The 22,982-nt window shown below is 36.3% G+C and overlaps 2 protein-coding genes across 3 annotated transcripts in view; both read right to left on the bottom strand.

Moving 5' to 3' along the window:
- LOC139132701 (uncharacterized) overlaps positions 1-22,982 on the bottom strand; it is a 220,793-nt gene that overhangs the window by 61,254 nt on the left and 136,557 nt on the right. The gene's annotated exons all lie outside the window — the stretch shown is intronic.
- Positions 1,887-8,907, bottom strand: LOC139132480 (fucolectin-like). Of its 2 annotated transcripts, XR_011552319.1 has the most exons (6): positions 8,691-8,907; positions 7,796-8,014; positions 6,852-6,965; positions 3,877-4,116; positions 2,319-2,626; positions 1,887-1,978 (listed from the first exon to the last, which is right to left on the bottom strand). XR_011552319.1 is itself a non-coding variant. In XM_070698808.1 (5 exons), exons 2-5 carry the CDS (start codon positions 7,887-7,889, stop codon positions 2,406-2,408), a joined length of 669 nt encoding a protein of 222 aa, XP_070554909.1. In that variant the 5' UTR covers positions 7,890-8,014; positions 8,691-8,907; the 3' UTR covers positions 2,234-2,405. The 2 variants fall into 2 exon arrangements, 1 of the variants encoding a protein (XP_070554909.1); XM_070698808.1 differs by lacking the exon at positions 1,887-1,978 and having other exon boundaries at positions 2,234-2,626.

Below are 22,982 nucleotides of genomic sequence, written 5' to 3' on the forward strand. Positions count from 1 at the left end.
GCCGTATGTTGTGGGTTCGTATCCGATTGAAAACTATCCGTATTTTCTACCCTGGGTTGGTAACACTGCTGGTGGACAGAATTGTCCCCGAGGTTATCGTTCGCCCAGTTAAAGTGATGAAATTCGCTTCTTCGCTTCGATAAAGTGTGTATGTGCGATGTATGATAGTGAGCATGCGTGCATGAGTGCTTCACGAACTCTACAACGTGTTGAGCGGTCTCAGTCAGAAAAATGTAACAACTTAGCTGGCTATTGAACCACTCTTCTTTGGGAGTGGAGATTTAGCCGAGTGGTTCTGTCTTTGGCCTCTCAGCTAGGCGACTGATGCCGTATGTTGTGGGTTCGAATCCGATTGAAAACTATCTGTATTGCAACGCTGGATTCCTACAAATAAAGATTAACTGCAAGGAAAATGGATATGATTTGTAAAATTTTGACCGTAATTATACCATTCCGGTTGAAGCTTCAATGTTCACGCACATCGCTATTACTGGCATTCTGGGATGCAATTTATCATGCCAAGTTGTAGTCTGATTTTTTGCGAAAATGTCAACGTTTTAGCAGTTGTGTATCGGGTACATTTATTGTCTTCCGCGATAAATGCCTGACACTCTAATACTTGAGACGAGAATATCGAGTTTTCCTTTAAAAATATAGCAAGATTTGGAGATGGTTGTCATCGTTAATATCAGAAGTGGTCTGCTTGTCTGGTTGACATCTCTAAGTGAACATGTAGAGGAAAACAGGGCTGCTTCAATAGAACCTGGGCATTCTATCTAATATCCGAGCTCTTAAAGAATTTTTAGCGGTAAAACATACGAAATTAACGCCCATCCATGTTTGCTTTGACTTAAAAATGCCTTCTTGACATGATGTGTATTCAAAACCATCTAAATCATGATAATGAAACCTTGTGGCGCAGTATTTATTTATATATATAGGGAGTGTACATCCTTACTGAGCAAGAGCTTGCAACGATCGGGAACACACACGTCATTCAGCATTGGCCAGTTCCATTCGAGGTAATTAACTTTTTTGGCGGGTTCATCTTTAACATCTAAATTTCTAGATTGTTCGCGTTGAAAACGAGCGTTGGGTGTGCTTAAACACATGTTTGATTGAAAAAACTAAATGTAATCTTCCCATTTGAATTGAGCGACAGTGATCATCAAGTTTTGTAGTATGAGTTTTTTTTCTTTTCGCACAAACCATTCCACAAAAAATTGCCTACATGTTTTAACAGGTTAAATAATAAACGGGTGCCACACTCATAAAATGGCGCCCCAACGGAAAAGTACAATAAAATGCAGTATTTCCTGCATATACACATCATGATCATAAGAGAAAGAAGCATGAAGCCAATTACTTGACTGCACAACACACGATGGCCAACACTTTGTTGTTGTAATCGTTATTTTCTCTGTCACATGATAGTTTTTGAAAATGGCGGGAAATCTAAAATGATGTTGAAATGTTTCAATTTACATGCCACTTTCGACACTTATGGCAGTGTTATACACTTTTCCAGTCTTAAATGGGTCTTATTCAAAGAAAACGTTTGGAAACTGAGGATATTTTGAGATCGGTTTATTACATATTCGCAGCAATTGGGGCTTTGCTCAAAGTTGATAAATTCAGGATATTACAAATGTTAGACGATAATAGGCAAACCAGTTTATGTCCAAGGGAGTTTCGGAAGATTGGTCTTGTGCCAGATATATTCCACTCGTGTGTCCAAAGACACCTCCATCCATTGCTTATAGACCATATGTCGCAGTGACGGAATTTTTGTTTCGTAGTTTAGGCTAGGGTAAATGTTGTTTGTGCTGTCCAATGTTAAAGTTGATCGTAATGAACCGTCAAACGATTGAAAAGCGAAAAACGATCGAAAAACGTGAATTTTTGGGTTTACATCAAACGTGTGATCTAAAAACAATGATAATACTGATGCCAACAGTCAATTGTTCAATATTTTTGTCTTCCGATAACAGGCCAGCACTCTTGATCTCTAGATCTGTGGCGTCCTATTACGTCCTCCCCGGGAAACCCTTCGTATAAAAATCACATAAAATATGGACTGCCTTGACCTCTACTTACCCAACCCAAGCGTTTCAAATGATGACAGGTACCTTCCTGCTTGCAATAAATGCGGTTTGCCATGTATTGTATTCCATGGAAAGAAGGGAAAAAATCGAATCTGACAGACGTTTAATGTGATAGTGGTCATCTTTATTCCCTACGTATTATAACGACGAAATTTGACGTAATCATAGCCACTCTGTCATGCCAATTCGGTAAAATGAAAAAAAGAACTGCACCTATAACCATTTTGTCTAATCGACACGTACAATGTGAAACTTGCCTCTGTTGCTTAAACTAGTTCCTTTGGATTTTGACAATTGAAATTAGGCGGCCATAACTTCTATCTCACACAAGGTCAACATCTGAGTTTTATCAATCAGCTGTACGCTTACGTAACGCCCTTGTAATGGAATCTCACAACCGCATCTGACATGAATTGGATTTTCCTTGATCATTTTACCAGTTATCATCATTCCACAAACTGGATTCTCAAAGAAGTTTTCATTAGTACCAACACGGATCTCGGCATTGATGAGACGGAAAGCTTAAAGAGCAGAAAAAAGTAAATATTAGTTTGGGTAACTCAACATTTACGCTAATATTTAATTTTTATCATATACCTACATTCACGTGCCTGTGTAAAGCTATGGGAGAAAGCGCCCTCAGATCCGTGCATTTTTTTTACGTATCACGCCCCGGCCCGGTGCCAAAATATGGGCAATCGCGTGCATTTCTGAACTATCTCGATTCTCGTAACTACAACGTTGCTATCCGCAAACGTTCCATTCATACACAAAGCCAGCGCGAGATTTGGTAAACGTCTGCTCGGTCAGATCGTAGTTGCGCGTGGCGATAGTGGGGCCGCGCCGGTAACATCGGCTTTTATTTCTAAATTCTAGTGAAATCCTGTGTATACTAAGTGCGTTCATGTTCAGTATAAATTACAAGAAACTGACAACATCACGATTACGGCCTTGATCTCTGTTGGTCACGTAATAGTACGCATATTGCTTTGCGCGTTCTAGAATTCTGCACGTAAACAAATGACGTCATTATGTATGTCAATCCACGACGGGAAGCGGCCATCGTATTTATGAAAAACTAACACAAATGGCGATGAATTTTTGATATTGCATGCATTTTTATCTCCTAAACAATGTTGAATATTATGTAAACTACAAATTTATCATTCAATAACGTATATGATAAAACCTTTACGGCCCTGATACGGCTTTTGCGGCCCTCGGTCGTACGGCGTACGGGCCCTCGCACGCTCAAGCCCTTCCGCCGTACGACCTCGGGCAAAAGCCGTATCAGGGCCGTAAAGATTATAAACACTGTCGGTAGAATTTAACCTTGCTGCTGTGAAAGTAATGGAAATTAACATAGCCATGCCCTCTATTAGTTGTGCAGGCATTGCAGCGGAAGTTAAGACAGCTGGCCGTTGAAGACCCTGATCTAGGCGTAAATAGGTCTGCAAGATAGCATACTAGGTTACTAATAAAATCAACTACAGAAGCCTTACATATGTGAAGTTGGTCGATAAAAAGCTAACGAGCCTCTTAGCGTGTGTTATGAGTAGCATGCTGCGAATAGTGTCGAAACTTTGAAACCATATATCTATCAAATGTTTGGTTGATGATCTCAAATACGGTAATATCGTTCTGGACCACGCCTTGTCGTTACTGGTCAGACATTATGAAACAGGGTAACACTAGTCTTCTAAAATCCTTACAGCAAGTTCATAAATTGATAGCCTTCAATTGTCTCAGCATTCATGCAATGTTTACTTACGACAATAATCCTCTCTGTTGGTAATGACAACTTCATAAATGCTGTGAACGTCTCCCAGATCAACTTGCCACCAAGGTTGGTATTCTTTTTTGGTCCACGAACACGAACCTTTATGAGCATTTGTATTGAAATTTCCGTCCACAGCATTCTCAGACCCGAACCTGTTTCTTCGCTTGTCTGAACTTTGAAAAGCTGGCTTGCCTTGTGCGACGTTGTGAAGACCAGGAGGTAACTCACAAGCTAGAAGGACACGGTTATACATATTAATCAAAGAAAATGCCAGATACCATGTCAAGGCATCCGTCGATTTCTGTGTACCATACGGCATGGCGTTAAACAATAAAAGTAATGCAACTGGAATGGGAACAAGTTCCAGAAGCATATTTTCTTCTCATTAAACATTACTATTGATGGTTTACTGAGTTTTCCTAAACTTCTACTGAGGTTAAAGGCCAGATAGCTGTATCTTTTAGCATTATGTTTTGTGATTTTACATCCAAACTTCAACAAGTTCATGGAAATGTACTCATTGAGGGGTGTTTACACAGGTAGAATAAACTGTCCATTGTGACTACAAGTGCAATTTTGAGCAAGATAGATAATAAATGTTTGCCCAAACATAAAATTGCGCCCTCGTGCAAATAAAGAAAACACATAGTGCGCAGTGCATATATGGATTGGAATCTTCACAGAAACAACAGAATAGCCCAACATAATGCAAAATGAATGTTTTCCACTGGGACACCATATGCTATGTTTTCTTTGTAATGTTACAAATTTTTAAAAATGGCGGGAAATCAAAATAACGGTTACAATTGAAATGTATTCCAATTTTCGGCAGTAAAAGATTGTATCCTTTAAATTTGTAGAACTTCAAGGAAACTAGAGAAAATAGAAAGCTTTTTCAGGTCGAAAAATTTCAAGAGTTACAGTGACTTACACATGTTCATCTAAACTTTGAGGCAAATTTCAATTATGCCACCATTTAAAAGTTGTGCGAGCAGAGCAAATCACTGTTTCGTGTTTGCAGAATAATATTTTGAACCTTGAAAGCATCAAAGGTGATATATAGGAATGTTTGTGATAACGTCAAAGTTTACATGACTCATTGAATACATAAATGTAATTTTATAATATAATTACCTCTATTGCTATAACCAAAGTTGAATATGACGGGGGGTGGGGAACAAATAAACAGCCATGCTGCTACGGTCTAAAAACAACGCGATTGGAAATAATTTGAGATAATTTGGTCTCCATAATTTTCAAATTTTTTAAAAGTGTTAGGTGCCATATAGCTGAATGTTGCAATATAACAAATTACTCATAAACACAAGCGTGTAACTTAAAAAGAAACGCAGATGAGCGTACATTTGCAGGTTAAAATTACCTTACTTCATCATCCAATTATCCAAAATTAGTTCCAATCGTGTTAAACTCATTCTCTCTTGTGTTGTGTTATATTTCACGTAAACATATGTTTCATATGAACATTTTTGAAAGTAAAAGCTCGTACCCATGGGGATTAAACTCTTAGGAATGTTAGAATATCAGTGTTTCTACTAACAGATGTCTTATTCAAACTTGTGCTTGAAATCATTTTCACGTATTACAGGGAGAAGATCTTCGACACATAAAATATAGGAATGTTAATATCGACAACTAGTGTGATTGAAGTTGTTCATGGTAAGTCAAATTAAGAGTCTGATCCACTTGTTGTGACCTTTTAGGAAAAGATTCTATAGTAAACTTACAATTTAATCAGTGGATACACTCATGTATAATTTGTCCTGTTGATAATTTCATTAACACAAGGACCGTTATGTTAAAGAGGCACTCCCACTTGGTAACATATTTAAAACACGTTTTTTTAATGCCAACGGTCGATATTTGACATGGCGACTACGCGCGGATCGCGAGATATCGATAAAAATATATCCTCAAATAAGTTAAAGTTTGAATTCCGGTGGCCCACCTGAATTCAGTTTCCGAACATAGAACGTTCGGCACTGGGGCCATTGTCAACTAAGCTATGGAGTACGAGTCTACGCTGACGCTGCTGTACGCCAAAGCAGTACCACTCGCGTCGGTGATCGGTCATGTCCGGCGGGAGAAAGCCGAGTCTTACTGACTCAGCAAAAAAACGAAAAAAAAAAGTTTGCTGATTCCACAAGAATTCACATAGGTGACTAGCACAGATAGGTGCGGTTGATAAATAGCATGCATAGTGGCCGCCGCGTGTGTATGTGCGCATACACACGCGGCGGCCGCTATATGTATCGAACCACGCGTAGATATGTGGCAGACGACAAGATGTAGTCATCAGAGGCAACTAATATTTTACACGTAAAAACTGATATCTTTGTGGTATAATTTAAAAATCTAATACAACTGATTGAGAATAATGAAAACGACAAAAACCAAGGAGAAGTTTTAAAAAAGAATTACCAGAGGTAAGGACATTGATAATGATGTATATAAAGTCATCGCAGTAGGAGGTAAATTAATTGCGTCATTCGAACGTTTTTGGACTCCCTAGAATATCGCCAATCAGCACAACAACACACTTTTGGGCGATTTCGGGTCATAACCAGAAACGATCGTAAAACTTCGGGATGTGAAAAATACGCTCGGGAAATGACATGTTTTTATCGATATCTCGCGATCCGCGTGGAGTCGCCACGTTGGCATTAAAAAAATGTCTTGGCATTAAAAAAATGTCTTTTAAAAATGTTACCAAGTGGGAGTGCCTCTTTAATTGTAGGCCTCATAAAATATCGTCGTAAAAGAGAAAATAATGACGGAAACAGCGGTTTGGAAGCATTTGGTGTTTATATTTTCAAGGGTATCGTAAGTCACAGAAGAATAACGTGTTTTCGCCTTCCGTGAATAATGTGAGCAAGATGGGCATTTTATTCAGTATTTTATGATTTCGATTATGTGGAGAAACATTATGTAAGCCAGCGACACCATACCTAACACTGGGGGTTCTGTTTTTGGTTGTGGTGGTTGGGTCAATGGCACTTGAGGCTCTTGGGTCGATGGCGGTTCCGACTCTTTGGTGGTTATTTGTTGCTGTGTCACTACGGCTAAAATAAGGTGGAAAAATGTTTGATTAAGGATCGTATACAATGAAATGTATTGAAAACTATCTCTCACTTGTACTAGTTTATTACCATGTATTTTATGCCTGGTATCGCCAAAATGCAACAAATTTCAGCTTCTCAATGTGAAAAAATACTGATTGAAATCAGGACTTTGACTTACTAAAAATTTCATGCTAAGGCATGCGTACTCAGTACCGATTATAAGACAAATGGTTAAACTGATCTTATATTAGAAAACTCCGTTGCTTTCTTTCTGATATTCTGCAGATAGTTCTGTGTATTCTTGCTTCTATTACGTGTGTTGCCACATCATACGCTTGACCAGCAGGATTTTTTATTAATTGCTATATTTCAGTCATCCTTGTTTAAAGCTCACAATCATCTGCGAAACACAACGAGTTGTTCTGTGATATAGCAAAGTGTTTATGCTATACTCATATCCTAAGATGTTAGACCCACATTGATTTATATAGCGTGTATGCTATGCTATTCACCGTTGTTTCAAGGCCAGCAGTGTTATAGTGAGACTAGTAGCCAATATCCAAAGCTATCATTTGTACATTGTGACGTTTGTTTAACATCACAATTAGCGCACACAGATATGACAACATCCTTTCAATATTGCGTTAAACTGGTCAAATAATCATTGTCATTCAAGATAATACAACATTAGGCTTAGTTGTTTTGTCGGTTTTTGTATTTTGCTAATGGTACTGTGCAGACTATCCTTGAATATGAGATTCTGATTACACTCACTTGTTTTCATCACGTTTCTTTAACCCCCAAGAGCACTGCCCACTGTTGATACTTACCCAATGTTCCGTATACTTCGACTTCACATAAATTAAGGGTCCCCTCTTGTCCTTCGATTTGAACGCTAACAATGTGACCCAATGTACCTTCCATACAATCGAATGCTAGGGCAGTGGACTAAGCTATTTGGTCGCTGGTGACAGTGTCTCCACATTTGCTGTTGCTTTCAATGTTTTCGCTTGAACCAACACGTACAACTGCTCCAACCAAACGATCCTCTGCAATAAAAGCAAATTTGATACTTTAATAAGGTTTTAGCCTAACATCCTTAAAGGAAAAGTAAGTGGTAAAGGAGGTACAGTATTGCTATTTAAAGTCAAACCAAAGACCATAACAATTGATCGACAAATTGATTAAGTCAGGAAAAGAGGAATGCATTCAATTTCCTTATCAGTTCGGTTTCGTTGGTATTTTACATATAATCCCCGAAAACCGATACTCTAAGGTGGAGATATCAAAAAAATTGAAATATTCTACGATGTTATAAAAGACATACTTCAAAAATTGGGAAGCCTCACGTTGATGAGAATAAAATGTTAAGGGTGTAGTTTTGCTTTATCTTACATGTCAAACATTGAAGGGGTTATCTGAAACTTCTGCCATTTTCGATTCGATGCATATAAATTGAACCTCCGACGTACACCGAATAATTATTAAAGGTATACTGTCACCTGTTCCCATTTTGCCACAGTTACCATGGAAAGAGAAAATCTAACCAATCACAGATTTTAAGCGGGTGGCCGCTTTTTAAAAACAGCGCCCTCACATGGACATTTTGGATACCAAGGAACGCCCCTTTGACCATATATGGGCATATCTAGATTACAGGTGACTGTATACCTTTAAGTGCATATGCCTACTTAGTGATTGGATGTGTTTTTACTGAATACTTACTGCAGCACTTGTCTTCGCCATTTGTGATCACAACTCTGTTAACGTTGTAGTCAGCTAGAAGATCTACCTTCCACCATGGATCATCCGTAAATAAGGTGTGAGTGCATGATTGGCCAGTGTATTTACTGTTTGTGTTTCCATCAACAGCGTTTTCTGCGTCGGCTGGCATAAAGCGTGTGTTAATGCTGCTTTGATAAGCTGGCTTCACAAGTGCGACATTTGTCGATACTGCGAAAGTAAGAATAACTTTTTAATAAGAATAAAAGTATGTTACGGTTGTTGACTATCGTTAATATTTGACATTTTTGTGAGACGAAACTTGCTTTGTACATTGGAGATATAACATTTATCGAAGCTGTGTTTGCATTTTTAGATAACCTAATGATTCATTTTCATATTTAATGAACTTTTATAGTTAGGGATATATCTGAATAGACTTGATCAAAGTTGATAAAACATCCTATGTACATTGAAGATTCTAAAGGCGCGTAGCATTTTTACATTAGCTAGTTACTAATTTGCATATTAAACTAACTTTCAAAATTAGGGACATAAAAAGACTGGAATGACTCTACAAACGTTTTTTAAACTTACCATGTATATCGATAAGACAATTATTTTGTATTAGTGAAAGGTATTTTTCATTTTTATGTCAGCTAATTTATAATTTGCATATCTAATGAGCTTTCACAGTTTGGCATATAAATCTTGAAGGACTTCAAGCTGACCAAAGACACTTACACCTGTTATATACAGTGGTAATACAATGATAGCAGTCAAAGAAGATTAGTAATTGTATTTCAGCTAATTACATATTTGTATACTTAATGACCTTTAATCTGTTGTGAATTTTATTCATGATGTTGATTATAACAGTTTTAATGAAGATGCAAAATATATGGCAAGTTTTAATTTACAGACAACTGCAATATATACTGAAACACGTGAGCATTTTCAGTTCATATCTGGTTAGAGTGGGCATGTGAAAGGTAAATTACTTCATAATATTTTTAGCTCCGCTGTCAGCGACGCGGAGCTTACCAAATAGGTTGATTTTCCGTCGTCGTCCGTCGTCCTCGTCCGTCGTCGTCGTCCGTCAACAATTGCCTTCTCCTCTGAAACCGCAAGTCCAATTGCTTTGAAATTTTATATATAGTTCATTTGGAGTGACCTCACTTAAGTTTGTTCAAATCGTGGTGAAATCTGTATATTTGTATTTTTGGGGCATTTTTAACTGTTTTTGGTAAAAATATCTTGTCCGATTGCTTTGAAATTTAAAATGCAGTTTACGTAGGGTGACTTCAGTCAGATTTGTTCAAATCGTGGTGAAACTTGCATATTTGTATTTTTTAAGGCAATTTTTGTCATTTTTGGTAAAAAAATCTTTAAAAATCTTCTTCTTCAAAACTACCAGTCAGATAGCTTTGATATTTGATACATATGTCCCTAGGGATGATCTATTTCAGATTTGTTCAAATTGTGCAGAAATATGCAAATTTACATTTTTAAGGCAATTTTTGCCATTTTTGGTCAAAAAAATGTATTTCTCAAAAAGTACTGGTCTGATAGTTTTGAAATTTGGTATACAGATTTCTATAGATGAACTAAGTAATATATTGAATTTCTGATGAAATCTGTAATTTTGTATTTTGGGGCAATTTTTGCCATTTTTGGTCAAAACATGTGTATTTCCAAAACTACTCATCTGATAGCTTTGAAATTAAATATACAGGTACCTACAGATAAACTTAATGATATTTATTGAAATTATGATCAAGTCTGCAATTTTGTATTTTGGGGGCAATTTTTGCCATTTTTGGTCAAAACATGTGTATTTCCAAAACTACTCATCTGATAGCTTTGAAATTTGGTATACAGGTTTCTACAGATGAGCTAAATAATTTATATTGAATTTCTGATGAAATCTGTAATTTTGTATGTTGGGGGCAATTTTTGCCATTTTTGGTCAAAAAATGTGTTTCTCAAAAAGTACTGGTCTAACAGCTTTGAAATTTGGTATACAGGTTTCGATAGATAAACTTAGTAATATATATTGAATTTCTGATGAAATATGTAATTTTGTATTTTTGGGGCAATTTTTGCCATTTTTGGTCAAAAAATGTGTCAACTGCTCATCTGATAGCTTTGAAATTTGGTATACAAGTTCCAATAGATGATCTGAATGATATTTATTGAAATAATGAGAAAATCTGCAATTTCATATTTTTGCAATTGGGGCAATTTTTCCATTTTTGGTCAAAAAATGTGTTTCTAGAAAAGTACTGGTCTGATAGCTTTAAAATTCGATATCCAGGTTCCTACAGATGAGCTGAATTTGATCTTTTGAAATTATGATGACATCTGCAATTTTTATTTTTGGGAGCAATTGTTGCCATTTTTGGTCAGAAAATTTTATTGTCAAAAAACTACTCATCAGATAGCTTTGGTTGACATGTTCTTAGGGATGATCCGATGTGATATATTCAAAGTATGATGAAATCTTCAATTGTGTATTTTTGCAGCTATTTTAGCCACTTTTTTCTGGCCATTGCATTGAGCTATCAAAGATTTCCACCTTCTTCACCGACATGTGTCAAAAATAGTTATTCTCTTCACAAACACAGCGGAGCTATATTGGCCGCTAGGTCGCTTGTTCTTCATTCAGCTCGGAAAATACTCGTGACGTAAATAAAAGTCGTGTAACATCTCGTCGTTACTCTTGGTGTCGCAGTCATTTTGTCACCCATATTTTCCTTTGCTGAAAGAAGACACATATTATTGAATAATATCCAATTATTCCCTCATCTGTCCTTCTTCTGCTTCGTCCTCCAAAGCGTCAGTTTTTTCGTCCTCCTAAGGCTCGAACTCCCATGCCGCTCATCCTCATAGGCTAACCCGACCCTACATACTGTCTAAATATGATGTCATTAAAAAGCTGAACAGTCAAATTCGTAAGAGCGGTATATTGTCCTTGTAAATTTCTTCATGGTCAGTGCGTCATAACAGTCAGTATGCCTCGCTTGTTTTCAAATACAGAAAATGATGTGCCTTTAAAGATATTCGGTCACCTGTTTTTAATAGCCAATCACAGGTTTTACGCGGGTGGCCGCTTTTTATAAAGGGCGCCCCACATGACCGGCCATCGCATACTTAGCAACGTGCGTCTGCATGATCTTTGACGTATCAAATATGGAGGACCGACAGCTACAGGTGTTACGGGGTCGTACGCTAAGCCCCACTCCCTTTACCATATATGGAATATGCAAATTTACGGTGACCTTGTACCTTTAATGTATTGGTGCAATGCGGAGATCATCATTTCGTGTACAGGATTACTTGTTATTTTCGAGTCGCAGTAAGCTTTTATTTTGTCATCACGACAATTTTTTTGGAAAATATTTTGATTATTGAAACCTTGAACATACAATTGTTTTGATGCATTTAGGCTACTGGTAATCCTAAATTACACATTTGCTGAAGTAAAGATGAAATGAAAAATTAAAATTTTGGATACGAATGCGCAATTTTTTGAAACATCAACGTCGCCTTTGTATGCTCATGACCCATTTTTCTCTCATTCATTTTTTGTCTCTTATACAAATAAACAAACAAACACATCAACATGCTTTGAAAGTAGCGGTACTGTGATTGGTTTTCTACTGTCCGTCGGCGATTGTTTCAAACACCTAAATTGAGGGTATCACAGCGCTTGCGCCGCTGCACCCGCTGGCAACCGGCTGTTGTTGTTGTGAGGAAGTCGCGGTTTCATGTCGACAGCGCGGGTCCCGTCGGAAATTACACCCAAAAATGCACAGAAGATCGTTTTTGACTCAAAGATGATAGCAGGTGTGAATTTAGAGACGTATTGGAAGCCATCGATGCTGGTTTATTGGATAAATTGTGGCCTTGTGTGGGGAAAGCCGTCTTCGAACTCGGCGGTACGTGGGTATAGCTGTCATTCAAAACTTCCTACCAAAGACACGCCTCGACTATGTATAACAACGCACACGGCACTACTAAGTTTCGGAGAGCTTAGGAATAATGCTAAATGTATTCGATACTAAATTTTCAAATTTTACGAGTAAAATGAGTAAAATGCACCAATACATTTCTGTATACTTTGAACTCGCGTTAATGCAGAACATGTGATTCAAGCAAGAAAGTATTACCTTTCGAAACACTATTTTATGAAATCAAAACTTCTACAAATTTGAAGAAAAAACAAAAACAAAGAATAACGCCACATGGTTGAAATATCAGAAGGTGCTGTAAATTATATAAAGTTAATGAAGAAATATTGTAGTGTTAGTTATATTGAAGCTAATATACACACTTAAATAAAACAATCAATTCACATATACTTCACAACATAGCTTCTATGAACGCAGGCTATCACTTTGCAGAGCAAACGATGACATTAATATACCAGGTATTTTGTAGGGGCCTGGACCAACTGCAAATACGATCGAACGAACTACAGTGCTAAAACTACTCATCCATCGATTTTCGTATAGAATGATGTTTCTTGATCAGTGAAACTTATTTTGTGTCGTCATTAAGATAACTACATACACACACGTTTGGACGCTATACCCTCAAAACCTGAATACTTTGTATTGTTTGTCTCGTAAAATTTCAATTTTAAACAAATTTTACGATTGTAAATACGTAACGTTCATTCACGAACCATTAATTTTCATCTCTAAACGTCGTAAATATAAGTACATGTCAATGTGAAACCGAGTTTTACCAGATCACCAATTCTACTGTCAACAATCTCTAGTATTGTATTAATAACGGGCAATGTGGCAGACGTATTTCAAAGACATCAGTAAATGAAAGTTATATGAGGTTATTACGAAAATACCGCAAAGGATGCACGAGGACATTTGCGCAGCGTATCGCCCGATGCGAAGCGGAGGGCGATGATAGGCGCCAATGTCCGAGTGCATCCTTTGCGGTATTTTCGTAATAACCTTATTATTATACATCTTACATTCCTGACTGGGGCATCAAATTGTCAGAGTAGTGACCGTTTTAGTGCAATGTCAGCAATTTTTCTTCCAATTTTATCGCGCCAGTGTGGAACGCTATCTCGGACGCGCATCTGCAAGTTTTGGAGTGTGTGCACTGCACACACGCGTACTTACAGAGCGCGCGCGAGCCTTGTTCTGGCACTCGTCCAAGGGGTCCCTTGAAACCGTTCTACAATGAACACGCAGATACAGCCGCAGGAAATGGGGCGCCTTGAAACCGTACGTGTTACGGAACGGGCGCGCGTTCCGTACGGCTTTTATAGCGCACGCTAAATTCTATCGTTCTCGATGGTAGATGTATAATAATAGTCGTTACATCTAACGACATCGGCAAATTGCACGTTCTGTAATAAACGTGAATGAGATTTGATGTTGAATAACATCGCCGTACCTGTTTTAGTAAACAGCGCTGCTGCTATCAGGCTGGCAAACAACAAGCGCTCCATAACGATGCTTCTTGACCAACGTTAACAAAGGATGACTCTCGAAAGTCCTTATGTATTAAGATATGTTACACTTCACAAATGCACATTACTACAAACTGATTGGTTGCTATAGATAGTAGCATATCAGAACTATATGTTTATGCAATTAGCGGGTCAAATTCATATGACTTTACCTAGGGCTGTAAAAGTCTCATGGGAAAGGTATCTTACCCTTTTCATCCTAATGTGGTCTGGAAATGTCTCCCACTATTTTCAAATTTAAATTTCCGGGGGGAGTGCTTTGCTATCTACATTACTTGTGTGAGACGAGACTGTCTTTGAATAATTTATGCATTGCCCAACGCAATAACATGTATAACAGTGATAGTAAGCATCTTGCAAAGATTTAATACCAACGAATGATGTTGTACATAATTAGTAACCGAATGTCGTTTTCACAAAAACGATAACCAATCTTTTTCGAATGGGTTACAAAAGTATACATTTCCGAATGAGCTCGGCGTCCAAACGAAGTCTAACGGTCGTTTTTGAAACGATAAATTAAGTTAAGATTACTTCAAATTTATGTATAAGTCAAACGCATGTTGCTTTCATATACGATTCTAATTAACTTGAACATCTGCCGTATTCGCAAATTTGTCCCAAAATAGCTTTTTGAGCAGTAGCGTGTCCAACATGTTAATGTGGCGATTTATATTCCCCTCAATATTGAGTTGACGACCACAAAGTGAATGACCCTTTATTTAAGACAGAGGCTGTCGGGGCGCTCTGTCACAGATGTCTTATCTTCGCTCCAAAGAAAACCCCTACTGCCCCTCTTGGCTATCTGTTACCATTTTGACAAAATAGACACTATTTCATCATTTCATAATAAAAACTCTTTGACTATTTCGTAATATCATAATATATACATATATATATATATATACACACACATACATATATTATGTATATATATATATATATATATATATATATATATATATATATATATATATATATATATATATATATATATATATATATATATACACAACAATTTCATCCGCCATACTGACAAATAAAGGTTAAAATTAGATCCCAAGGAAACGTAGGTTTTTGTTCAAAACAAAATTAAGTGGCTCTATGTATGTGATAAAGTTATAATCTCAGAGTATTCCTCACTTATGTGCCGTCGTCGAATACTCTCTCTTCCCTCTCTCTCTCTCTCTCTCTCCCTCTCTCTCTCTCTCTCTCTCTCTCTCTCTCTCTCTCTCTCTATATATATATATATATATATATATATATATGCGTGCGTGCGTGTATATTTGTATGTAAGTGTGTTAGTGTGCGTCTGTGCGTCTCTGTGTATTGTATGTCGGCCATCGACCTCTGTCTGTATATATGAATAACTTAAAACTTCTACCCTGGCTAGACGGTTACAATTGCAATTTTTTTGAGTGAAAGACAACATTCAAATTAAAAAAAATAATTTCTATTAGTCCTGTAGAGTAATTCTGATTAGCAATTATCGTCGACAAGAACATTTATAATAGAACTGTATAATTGTGTTTTAGCGCATGTTATGTTCATTTGCATTTTACAGATGAACCTGTTTTCGTCCCAAAGACTTCTAAACATTCGGTGTAATGTGTCAAATTAATACGCTTGCAAAACAATACAAACAGAAGAAATACATCAGTGCACAAATGGACCTTCTGATCCTCTGAAAGGACGTGCCCTGGACAAAATTGTATCAAAAAGGACTGTCAGTGAAATGTGGCCTGTAAAAACATCTCGTGCTTCATTAATGCTACTCTCAAGGTTTTAAATTGCTAATCAGATTGAATTGAGAAGCGACTGTGCGTCAGCTTTGTCATCATTTTGGTGAACAGGACTTAAATTGGCGTCTAAGTAATGAATTTATCCTCCAAAGAGGATTAAAGTAAACATACTGTGAAATTCAACTGTGTATTTGAGCTTTGATGAACACGAGTATCTAATTTCTGACAGAAGTACATTTCAATGTCAAAAAATTAAATTTAGTAGTTATTTTAACCTTGGATTAGCAATTGTTTTGCAGATTTTGTGCACAAAAATAAAAGTTTTCCGATTTTTAATATAGCTTAAAGCCACAATAGCTGTGAATTCATGCATAATTTTTTAAAATGATTTTTTTAAACAAAAGTTGATTCGTGTAAATAGGTTAAATAATAATAAACGGGTGCCGCACCTGTAAAATGTCGCTCCCATTGAAAAGAACAAAAAATGCAGTATTTCGTGCACATACAAATCGTGATCTTAACGTAAGTGTTTTCAAAGTATTATGATGTGTTGATTACATCATTGCTTCTGTAGACATTGATGGAGATTTCACTGTAGCTGCGATTATTTTTGCTTTGCACACCTTCCGTTTGTGTGTTTTCATATTTGAGCAGCCACACTCTCCTCTTTGCCGATACCTGACTCGTCATGGACATCGTACTCCTCGAAATAAGAGGGGAGAGGGGTTAAGTCAGTTGTAGGGAAGACTCTTTGCTAGCATTGTCGATTTTACAGGCAGTCGACCGCCCCGTGTACGGCAAACCATAAATATATACTGTTTAATAAGAACATATATCATACAGGTACCCTAAAGTTTTAAAAAAGGTTTATAAATTACAACTAATAAGGGGAGAAAACGCTTTGGGAACGAAGGGAAGTGCCCTTAGGAAACCGTCACTCCATGATTACATCAATTGTTAATAATTAAGTGTAGCGAAGACTTAGGTGTAAACTGCTCAAACATGTGTTGTGCATAGAAGAACGAATACGATGTAAACGAACCATGTGTACGCTTAAAAATAAGCTTATACGTGCAAAGGGTGAAAACCTTGTGTCATCAAAGATTCTTTTACTAGCGTCTATGGTGTAGTTTCATCACGAAACATGAGCTGGGAAGAAGACTAATAAATAGTGCAATGTATTCTAAGCGAAAAGCGGGTACACCGTATTTCTCGAAACAGTAGACAGAGTTTGCATTGGCATTGAAAACTACTACAACATCAGTACATGGATGAAGCCTCCATGATGAAAACAATTAAGATTAGTCAAAGACAGTCAACTTTATTTCATCTAAAATAATAGAACGAACTCGCCTTCTACAAAAGAAACAACCAAAAAGAAGAATTCGACTGAAACAAAGTACTAAGGCCAGTTGGCCTTAGCCCTTAATAAACAAACAAACAAAGAAACAAACAAACAAATAAATAAATAAATAAATAAATAAATAAATAAATGAACGAGTGAACAGCCTGATGACTTGATGAAAGAAAATTATTTCACGAATTGTTGAGTAAGCGGGTGAGTGACTCAGTGTATTGGCATTGATGTGAAGGATAAGTGTTGAGCTTGAGTCGATAGGACGATGGGTGGATGAACGGATGAATGTATGGAATAATGAATGTTTTAAATGAGTAAATCAATGAATTATTGTGACAATTCAATTCTTTCATTAATGTAAAAAATGAACGAAAGAACCACTTTCAATAATATCCTCCGGTAGGTCTTCCTTGAAGTAAATGAAGTACTTGTCGGAGACGAGCATTGCCGTTAACCCGTTGAAATAATGTATTGTTACATTGAGGCCAGTGGATCAGATCCGCCCAAAATCCACGCACTATCAACAGTAGGTCGAAAAACTGGCAACGCCAAATGTACAGTAAAAGTAAGCAGATTGTATCCTTTGTGCAATCACATCTGAAACAATGACACAAATATAAGGTCGAAATAACTACTTTTGAATAATGTACTTTCTATCAGAAACTTGATCCTCGTCTTCATCATAATTAAAGCATACATTTGAAATTCTGTATGTTTACTCTAACTACTTTGCAGCTGAAATTCGTTAATGCGTCACCAATTTAAATCCATTACACCTGAGGGATGGCCCATCTGACGCTCAATTCGTAATTACGACTGATTTACAATTAAAAACCTTGAGAGTAACACTAATGAAGAAGAATATGTGTTTACATGCCATATATATATATATATATATATATATATATATATATATATATATATATATATATATATATATATATATATATATATATATATATATATATATATATATATATATATATATATATATATATATATATATATATATATATATATATATATATATATATATATATATATAATATAACCAAATCTTAGAATTTGGATGGTCTCAACAAAACACAACTTGTGGTTCTTACAGTGACAAGCTTTCGCCTTGTTCACAAGGCATCGTCAGGTCCAACTAATGAACAGAATCCAGGGGTAAAGTACAGCCAACAGGAAAGTACAGGTGTGAAAAAAAAGGACAATAGGGTGTTAACGGAGTATATATATATATATATATATATATATATATATATATATATATATATATATATATATATATATATATATATATGTGTGTGTGTGTGTGTGTGTGTGAGAGAGAGAGAGAGAGAGAGAGAGAGAGAGAGAGAGAGAGAGAGAGAGAGAGAGGTGTACATCGGTCATCGACGTCTGTCTGCAAGTATGATTCAGGACTACCGTGACTAGACAGTAACACATGCAATATTTCAAGTCAAGGTTACATTCAACTTACGATTATAGTGTCTTTTCGTCTAATAGAGATATTTCTGGTTCTCAATGGTTGTCTAGAAGAGATTTTTTCTTTTGATGTTCGTTTGTGTCGGTGAAATATTTTTTCAGTGCGTGTTTATTTCAGATGTAGATTGAAAGATCCGTGGCTCGAGAGGAGGGGGGGTAGAGAGCGCCCTCGAACGACGGATCTTTCAGTTCATTTCAGATGAAGCTCTTATTGTGAAAGGACCTCCTAAGATTAAATGTATTATCGTTAGATAAATACACTAGTAATAACAATACAATTATAAGAAATATCAATGCACAAATGGACGTGTTTTTTCCGCTGAAGTGACAACCATAACCCGAGATAAATCTACTGCACACGAAAAATTCTCAAAAAGGACTGTTTGTGATACATGAAATATAAAAACATCTCCTGCTTCGCAAATACTACCCTCAAGGTTTGAAATTGTAAATAATTTTTATCAAGAAGCCAGTGTGCGTCAGCTTTGCCATTATTTTGGTGCACAGGACTTGGTGACTGCTAAATGAATTAAAGCTTCAAAGAGGTTACAGCAAACTTACTGAAAGTCAAATGTGTGCTTAAGTATTGATGAACTCGATGATCTAATTTCTGACAGAATTTTGTGTTATTTTATATGGCATTTGCAATAAGCATTTTTTTGCAGATTTTGTTCTCACAAATTATATAGTTTTGGCAACTTTTGGACTTCGCTTCTTTGATGTGCAACTCGTATTTTGCATAAAAATCAAAGATGGCTGCCAAAACGACCTCCAAATCAAGTAAAATGTCATCTCTGCTCCTTTAGATCCTATCAGAGATATTGCTGTGTCCTTTACCCGGAAGATGGGGTCAAGGAGTTCATATCTTTCATTGGCAGACATGTGCAACCCTTAATTTAGTTAAAAATCCAAGACGGCCGTCCAAATGCCTGTTTTAGTATGTAACGAGTCGTATCTAAAATAGTTTGACCTAATTTCATGTGACAAAAATAATTAAGCTGTGTTAAAATACCACAAAGTAGTGCTTCCTTCGAATTACACAGTCTGATCGTTGGATTGTTATAGGAAGCTGGTTATTTTGTGGATCTGCAAGTCTTCAATCAACGATTAAATAGCAATACAATGGTTAAAGATTTGCAATTCGGACTCGAGGGAAACGGGTACCCTCCCAATTTGACTCAAAGCAAGGCTTGCTTTTCATTCAACATAACACAGTAAACATACGGAAATTTTCAGTTTTACTTTCATTTGATGCCTGGATTCAGTCGTCTTCATAAAATCTATAGGACACCGATCTTACCTCATGCCCCAAACGCATTGTCATCAAAAGTATGCTAAGCCAATGTTCAGTGGTATGTGCTAACACTGGGTTCATTTTACTTAATGGAGTTTATATAGTCTCACCCGTCAGCGACAACCTATATTCATTCGTGCTGTGGAGCAGTAATTTGTAATACTCTCGTAATTTCTAATACTGCAGCGAATTGTAATAAAATTTTGCGGCAATTTGTAATACTGCAGTTAATTGTAATAAACATTGGAGTAATTTGTAATAATGGAACTAGCGCAATTTTTAATAAAATTTGGAGTAAATTGTAATAAACCTTTTTTGTGTCCGTGTCCGTGATGTTCTCGATTTTCATGACTGTACTGCGGCATTTTGTAATATGAGGCATTTTGTAACAAGTTATGCAAAATGTAATATGGGTATCAGCATTTTGTAATAAAATATTGTTTACGCGATTTGTAATAAGGGTATCAACGTTTTGTAATAAAACGAGTTTTTTAACAATAGTTAACGCATTTTGTAATAATTATAAACATCCGCTGATATTGTAGCTATTTCAAAATGCTTTGTGGTTTCTGAATACGTAAAAAACAATAGCATTTAATAATGTCGAGATTATATCTCACTACCGTACCAGTGCTAGGTTATCATAATAACGCCAGATAAGGGGTTCTGAGTTCAACTGATTCCCAATATTAGTCAAACAATTATGAGTAACACGATTGGAACTATTTTGGGATAATTGGATCTTCATATTTTTCAAAATTTTCAAAAATGTTAAGTGCGCTGTAGCTGAAAGTTGCACTATTACAAAATACCAATGAAAACGAGTGTGTAACGTAAAAAGAAAAGCAGATGAACTTACATTTGCAGATTTAAAAAAAAACATTACTTCACAAACCAATTATCCCAAATTAGTTCCAATCGTGTTGAGTGTAATTGTTAGTAAAATAATCGTCCACTGGCGTTGGTTTCCTTATTTCAAGAGTCAATTCAACTTTCAACACTGTTACGAACGGCTCAGAACAACTTCAACTTCTACCAAATCAACCTCAGCGGGCGTTGTTCGGACAAATATCAAGTCAGTTTAACTTTTTGTGAAATCAATTGTCAGGCAGCTGGAACTACATTAAGGTAACGACTCTGCTCTTTCCCCGAAACATTTTTTCAACCCATATTGCCCAGTCAAGACAACAAGGTTACCCCTAAGTGTGTTTTTACTTTCAAATCCGTGTAGCTGAAAGTTATTCCTATATGCATCTTTACTTGTAAACCAGAAATGGATCGCTTCTGGGCAAATAAATCCATATGTCAATATGACGTGTAATTTGATCTAGGTACATCAGTCACATTTACTTTTTCAGACTCTTTATTTCATTCAAGACATCAGCTTACATGGGAAAACAAGGTCAAACTGTCCTCCCATATTAGCTGTCGATCATGATTGGCAACTCTCTATAGATTTATGTTTTATAAAACTGATCAAGTATACGTGATTGCTCATAGCACTTTTCTAACTCTGCGCAGTTTATCACAAGACCTTGCGTACACATTTTCTATAGAGAGCAACTGAATATTTTAGACAAAGTTACCACGCACAGCCTAGTATATTCTTTGAATTTATATTGCATGTCAAAATTGAGGCCAAGATGCACTTTTGTGACAGGAAACTGCTTTCTCATTGATCATTCTCTTCATTATACTACCGCTAACTGAAGACACGCTCTTACCAGTAACATTTTCACATATATGAAGCGCGATATCATGACATTTTGTGAGAAAAAACGAATTAGACATAAAACGGCCGATTAAGAAGAAAATAAACGTACAAAAGGTTGCAGTATTCTATGCAACTTCTATGCGTATGATATGTGTTTCTCTAAAGTCGATTGTCGATAATTTACGGTAATAAGAGGGGAGGGGCACTTTAATATGTCAATGCTGACAGCTGATATTTATCAAAATATACCGAAATAATCACTGACGTGAAGCAGCCAATTAAAATACTGAATGATAATTTATTTTAATCATCTCAAAGACAAGGACGAAATAAAGCTCTATCGACAGACCTGCCACTTTTCTTTGTATGTAAAAGGTGACAATTCATATCTACTGAGCCATGGTTTTGTTTTCTCAGATCTATTTCTTTCCCGTTGTGTTCCTCCTTTGAATCTACGCTATCGCCCAATGTAAAATTTGTCTACCCAACGAGCTACGATTAGCTGCCCTGCAATACTATGATTAAGCTAAATTTGACACGCTATCCTACTGGTTATACCTACAAAATATCTGCCAATATCATTAAATGATAACAGCCATAGAAAGACAGACAGACAGACAGACAGATAGATAGATAGATAGATAGATAGATAGATAGATAGATAGATAGATAGATAGATAGATAAATAGATAGATTGATAGACAGAGAGGGATACAAGGGCATTCTTTCCTCCCTCCCTCCCTACCCACATAGATTCATAGATAGATAGATAGATAGATAGATAGATAGATAGATAGATAGATAGATAGATAGATAGATAGATAGATAGATACATACATACATACATACATACATACATACATACATACATACATACATACATACATACATACATACATAAATACATACATACATTATATTTCGTCTCCTTTGATAATCTTCTTTTGCTTCTTTGGTGTGTCAGGCGGTGAAAGAAAAATATATAAACAGTCATTGTTTAAAGGGATACAGTCGTCGTTACTGCGCTCAAAGGTCGTATGGGATACGACCAATGGTAACACTGTATTCAAGATACGATGGTGATTGATGAAAGTTAAAACATGTCTGTCATAATCTACATCGTATAATTGAAATGTTGCGGCTATGATGATAAGGTGCACAAAATACATTGTTTGTAAACAAGAAACTCGCACA

Source organism: Ptychodera flava, chromosome 5, assembly GCF_041260155.1.
Source record: "Ptychodera flava strain L36383 chromosome 5, AS_Pfla_20210202, whole genome shotgun sequence".
In the NCBI taxonomy this organism is placed as follows: domain Eukaryota; kingdom Metazoa; phylum Hemichordata; class Enteropneusta; family Ptychoderidae; genus Ptychodera; species Ptychodera flava.

Bases quoted from the DNA above. Each gene is read 5' to 3' on its own strand.
- LOC139132480 (XM_070698808.1), bottom strand. From the start codon at position 7,889: ATGGAAGGTACATTGGGTCACATTGTTAGCGTTCAAATCGAAGGACAA. The intron at 6,966-7,795 runs GTAAGTATCAAC...ACCTTATTTTAG, and splicing joins CGAAGTATACGGAACATTGG to CCGTAGTGACACAGCAACAA. The intron at 2,627-3,876 runs GTAAGTAAACAT...CTGCTCTTTAAG, and splicing joins CAACAGAGAGGATTATTGTC to CTTTCCGTCTCATCAATGCC.